At 33.0% G+C, this 6,000-nt stretch overlaps 1 protein-coding gene across 5 annotated transcripts; it reads right to left on the reverse strand.

Annotated features, from left to right (window-relative positions):
• Positions 1-608: 608 nt before the first annotated feature.
• Positions 609-5,419, reverse strand: LOC108995269 (UPF0496 protein At4g34320-like). 5 transcript variants are annotated; one of them, XM_018970807.2, is made up of 4 exons: positions 5,010-5,419; positions 3,545-4,710; positions 3,246-3,367; positions 609-1,248 (listed from the first exon to the last, which is right to left on the reverse strand). In XM_018970807.2, exon 2 carries the CDS (start codon positions 4,595-4,597, stop codon positions 3,611-3,613), a length of 987 nt encoding a protein of 328 aa, XP_018826352.1. In that variant the 5' UTR covers positions 4,598-4,710; positions 5,010-5,419; the 3' UTR covers positions 609-1,248; positions 3,246-3,367; positions 3,545-3,610. The 5 variants fall into 5 exon arrangements, with proteins under 5 accessions (XP_018826352.1, XP_035547667.1, XP_018826351.1 ...); XM_035691774.1 differs by having other exon boundaries at positions 609-965; positions 3,545-5,419; XM_018970806.2 differs by having other exon boundaries at positions 609-970; positions 3,545-5,419.
• Positions 5,420-6,000: the final 581 nt, after the last annotated feature.

Consider the following 6,000-nt stretch of genomic DNA (forward strand, 5'->3'; position numbering starts at 1 on the left):
ATATTAATAATTATGATGGAATGTACTGTGCAATTGTATTGTGTTATAATATAAAAGTGTATAAGGACTATTAGCTGTATAATTTCTTATAAAAATAAAATAACTTATTATTATTATTATTATTATTATTTAATTTTCAAAGAATTGATTTATAAAATATATTTGAATTATCTGACTATGAGTGGTTTGTCTTGTCTTGCTTTACACGGAAGAGATGAAAGATTGGGTCAAATACATCAATTCTCAAATGTCGGATGTATTTGTCCATTTGATTCAGTCATTCAGATACCAGAAGGATCTCGTTTTGGAAAGATGAGAAATCGGATGATGAAATAAAATGAAATAAAATATTTCTTAAATTCAAACTGAACGATTGATCAAATATGACAATCGGAAGAAACGGTCTAGTATATGAATGAATTTTAAAATAAATAATCAAGTTCAATCCAACACAGTTTATTTTTTATTTTTTAATTATGAAAATGACTATTTACTCGACTCTAGATTGATCCGAACGTAACCCAATTATTAATAAACTCAGTTGGTTTACCCAAGTTAACATGAACCCAATTATGTAACAATATCAACCATATTATATCACTCCGGATTCATATAAAATTTGCATGTCCTGATCCATCCGAGGGACAACCTACAAAATTTCCCGTTTTAATGTCATTATTTAATTCTCCTTATGACAAGTGACATAAGGTGAGAGAAGTTACTACTCTAATCAAAGTTAAAAATTGTTGTTACTTTCTTGACAAAACGTGAATAAAGAAATCCAACCCATATCGTGTCATCCTTGCATTCTTTAAAAGAAAAGACATTCACCAACAATGCTCCTTCCGAGGGATATATCCCTTTCTCATCATCACCTTCAACTTACTCGAATACAAAATCCAGCTTGTCTATGTTGCCCTCTTGCTCATAGAGTCCTACTCCTGCCCCCAGCCTTATACATTTATCTGCGCTAAATGATCGTAAAGAGAAGAGAAATGCTGCTCTTCACATCGGTATTTTAAAGGTATTATTATGTCAAACACATAAATAGAAAGATACCTTTAATGTTCGACATTAGCCACACACACATGAGATTTCATACATACATACATACATACACATAAGATTTCCATGTGTATGGATCTAGATGCAATACGTGGAGATCCTTTATTTGGTACCAATCATGTTTAAAAAGATGCAAAGTAGCAGAGCGGATGCTGAAATCTCATCATCTATCACAAATGGATGCTGAAAATAAAAGGAATTACATGACCTTGTTAGAGCATCCAAAACACCACTTTCCCTATAATTTGAGGCTTATTTTAAGGTTTTGATAAAAATACTCCATACATCCCAATCCCTATTTTAGGAAAACTGTTTAGGGGATGAATAGTAATTTTCTAAATATAAGGAATCACTATTCATCTCCTAAAACATTTTTATCAATATTTTATTCTAATATATATAATAAATTCTTTTTCCAATTATCTACACTTTCTTTCATACTCATATTTGTTATAGTTTTAAATAATAATTTTAAAAATAATTTAATTAATTACGAAAATATTAAAAAAATTAATTTTAAAAATATTATCATATCCACACACAAAAATTTAAATTTTTGTTTATAATATTTACTAGAGTAATAGTTCAAAATATAAGAAAATTATTGAGTATTTAAGTCTGTAAATGAAAGTGAGAGACTCATATTTGTTATAGTTTTAAATAATAAGTTTAAAATTAATTTAATTAATTATGAAAATATAAAAAAAATTAAAAAATATTATCATATCCACAAAAAAAAAATTAAATTTTTATTTATAATATTCACTCAAGTCTGTAAATAGAAGTAAGAGAAAAATAATAATAAATAAATAAATAAAAATATTATTTTAATAGAATAGATAAATTATAGGAAATAAGATGTAGGAAGTTTTTAAAAAATAAGTAAAATTTAAGAAAATTTTTTAAGAAATATATTTTTTAACTAAATTATAAAAATTCTAGGAAAATGGGATGGGAATGATTAAGCACCTAAGCCGCCTCTGGGAGATGGACGCATAGCTATAGCCCAAAAGAAATTGCAGGGAAATGAATAGAAGAAATCATCACTGGGCAACTAGGAAAACTATTATGGCAGTCAAGTCTGTTTGCTTGTGCTTTATCCTGTTCAAAAAATTACCAAAAGCGTACATTTTTTTTTAAGAAGAGGATAGTATTTTAATTTTATTGATTATTTTTATTTTCTATAGAGAAAAAATATGGTTACAACAAGATATCTGAAGGATACAAATAAGTAAAAAATCAAAACCCAAGCTTTAAAATTGCTAAGACATCCGGTTACAAAACAAAATATCAATGAAGTATATGGTAAAACCAAAACTAAACATTAGAGAACCAACCGGGAGTTGTCATAATAATCCAGCGACTTCGAGAGGTGGGAGTATCTTGCGGGATATGGATGGAAATCTTAAAGCAGCCTTTTCAGAGAAAGCTCATTTTGGTCTTGGTACTAATAATAAAGTTGAATTGAGAGCTATGTTGGAAGGGATTCAACTTTGTAGACGTCTATATTTTTCCAAGGTAATTATTGAAAGTGATTCCAAGTTGATTGTGGACTAGCTCCGAACAGGGAAATGCACTCTTTGGTATTTATGAGACTATTGGAATGAGCTTAGTCATGAATTGTAAGGAATGGATACCCGTGTCACCCATCAATTCTGTGAAGGGAATCAAACGGCTGATTTTTTAGCTAAACAAAGTGAACTAGGAAGCAATGTAGTTTATGGAGATCCCTAGCACTTGCCAAGGTTCTTAAAGGGTGTTATTCGGATAGACAAGGTAGGGATGCCTTTTATACATATCTAAGATTCATTTTATTTGTTTCGTTTTAGGCTTGTTTAGAGGGTTTTTTCCCTAGGTCAGTTTAGTTTCTTCTATTAGGCCTGTTTAGTTCGCTTTTACTTTCTGGTTTTGGTCTTTTGTTTTCTTTTTGGTTGTTTTGTGTTTGAGATGTTTTTTATTTTCCTATTTGTAAACTCTCATATGCTTGATTTGTGACTACGGTATTCCTTCACTATAAGTGAGGGCTGTTTAATAAATTTGGGACGGGTTCGCTATGAGGGTGGCTACCTGCTCTTTGAAAAAAAAAAACCAACCGGCCTAAACAAAAACAAATAAAACTTGCAAGAAAAGACACATGCAAATGAGAATAAGAAAAACAAATAAAGTAAAAAACAACTTACTAGGAACATCACTATGAGATCCACAAATAAGGGAGACCAATTATGTTCATGCGGAGAAGACCTCTAAGACTACTAGGCAGCATATGATCACCAGACCAATCCGAATTTAAACCATCAGCTTCCTGCTTGGCAAGAAAATCAGCAACGACGTTAACTTTTTGAAAAACATGCCTTATTCTATACTCCATACAATTAAAACAAACATGTAATTTATCCTAAAAATTTTCTATATACCAGATATTACAGTCAGCCTTAATGAATCAATTGATCAGAAGTTATGAATCAGTCTCAATCCCAACCTGAGAGAATCCCAATTGACACGGGCACGACATGTTGTTATCTCAGACCACATGCCAAAGGATTTCTCAGTCACGCGCACGTCTGAACATTGACCGCAAAACAGACTTCCTCCTACTCACACTATTGCCGCTACACCTATCACCATTATCCCTTAGATTCTGAGCAGTATTCATAAACATTTCTAGCTTCTTCTGGATCTCATCTATCACAAGCGTCACTTCCACCTCTTCACCAAGAGCCAAATCAACATTATCTAGAATTGAACGAGTCTCATTTCGCAGTTTACGAATAAGTGCCTCAATGTTACCCAAGTCCTTCTTTGCAGTAAGAGTGCCATATCGCATTGAGCTGATTACCCCCTTTTTTCCTTCCAGTGCACTCTGATACCGCCCCCACAGTGACTTGCACACAGGGAAAATTGGAACAGCCAATGCACTAGCCAATGGATTAGCCCAGGCCGGAGCTTTAATGCCAGCTGGCACCACCATGAGAGCTAACACAAACAAACCTGAAAAAACAAAAATGACAATGAACACTATGCTCCGTGGCTGCACAGTTTCCAATTTCTTGTCTAGCTTTGTTTTCCAAGGCTTCAATTTGTCCAACATCAATTCATGCTGCTCAGACACTGATCGCAAAAGTTGAGAAAACTCGTTCGTAAATGGGTCCTCAGCATCCCTGAATTGCCTCAACTCTTGTAATGTATTCGCTGACTGAACTATCGACAGGTTATCACGTGTGCGCTCCAGGCAGTCCTCAAGGGCAGTGCAGAAGTCCAATGCCCTGAGACTATTTTGAAAGTAATCCTTCAGGAGCGAGAAAAATTCCTGATTGTTCCATATATCTTCCCTACACTTGAGGTTGAAATTAGCCATTTCCCGGTCCATTTCATATAGACATTTGACGATCTCTTTGATTGAATCAGAAGAAACGAGCTGAGGTTCCACGACCACGGTGACATCACCGGACTCTAAGTCCACATCCAGCTCACCCGCCACCTCATGGGCCCTCATATCAGCCTTGAAATGGGTCTTGCTTGAGTTACTACCCATGCTTGCAGATTTTCCGGCTAATGACGAGACGTACCTAAGCTTTATATGCAACTCTTTGCGATCCAAAAGCGATTATTTCTTTCTTATAGCCGAATTTTTTTTCTCACTGCTATCTGATTGAACCAATTTCAAATCTAAGTATCAGTAAACCAGCTAATCAGGTCGCACCATCCGAAGAAAGGATACAATAAAAATTAACAAAATTCAACTAAATCAGGCCGATTGGGAGCTTGAGGAACAAGAACACTGCTAAAGGCACAAACTTTGGTTAAGATTTTGAGAACTCAAAAGCTTATGCTTCACTTAGCAAAATAAGCTAGATCCAAATAAAAATAAATGCAAAAATCCAAGATGAAGACGTCAAATTTCCGAGTAGATCTTTCTAGCCATCTATTGGAAGATAGTTGGGTACCTGAAATTTAGCTGAAATGACAAAAAGTAGACGGTTTTCTCTCAATTTAATCTCCACGTAGAGTATTCAGCAGGAAAAAAAAAAAAAAAATCTCCATGTAGAGTAAATAGTCCCAAAATCCAAGCCAAACACAGTAATAATCTTCGATAGCTAAGATCTTGATATGAAACAATTAGAGAAAGATGCCCATAAATTAAATCTATGAATTGAAACAGGAAAAAAAAAATCAGGACAATGACGGGTAGGAAGAGTAGATAAACCAAGAGTTTAAGGGTGGTTTGTAGGGTGGCCGAGAAGCATGAAGGAAAGCGGAGGAAGGGAAGGCGAGTGGGGAAGGTAACGAGGACTCAGCACTGTCGTCAACGGTGTTTCGTCGACAGCGGCTCAATATATTTTGAAAAGAGAGATGATACTTGCATGAGTGCAGTACTGCATTATTTTTTTTTGAAAAATGAAAGTAAATATAAAATTTATAAGGAAAAAAATTAATTTTTTAATAATAAATTTTACTTATTTTTAAAATAATTATACAATATTTACACACTTTACAACTGTACCTGACATCATTCTTATATCAAAATAGTCCAATTATAAGAGAGTTAAAATACATTTTTTGTTTTGTTTTTTCTTTCCTCCATTATATCTTTTTCGAATTATGTCTTAATAAGCAGATAAATCTAAGATTATATACCTATAAGAAATAAAATCTAAACTTATTATAAAAAGTCTTAAAATTTTGAAAAATGAGAAAAATATTTTGCACACCTAAATTGTTATTTTTTTAAGCGTGAAAGTGCTATACATTTATAATTTTACTTACATAACGATATGTGTTGATGTATCAATTACTAAAAATGATAGAAATTTTAAAATTTGAAATTTAAAATTCAATTTATAAAAAAAATAATGGAACGGGATTATCACTCATTACGTATAATATTGTGCGTACATGTAACTAGGGCTGGGTGAAAAACAAATTAGTGAGCTGGAC

This window comes from Juglans regia, chromosome 7, assembly GCF_001411555.2.
Source record: "Juglans regia cultivar Chandler chromosome 7, Walnut 2.0, whole genome shotgun sequence".
NCBI classification, from domain to species: domain Eukaryota; kingdom Viridiplantae; phylum Streptophyta; class Magnoliopsida; order Fagales; family Juglandaceae; genus Juglans; species Juglans regia.

Bases quoted from the DNA above. Each gene is read 5' to 3' on its own strand.
- LOC108995269 (XM_018970807.2), bottom strand. From the start codon at position 4,597: ATGGGTAGTAACTCAAGCAAGACCCATTTCAAGGCTGATATGAGGGCC.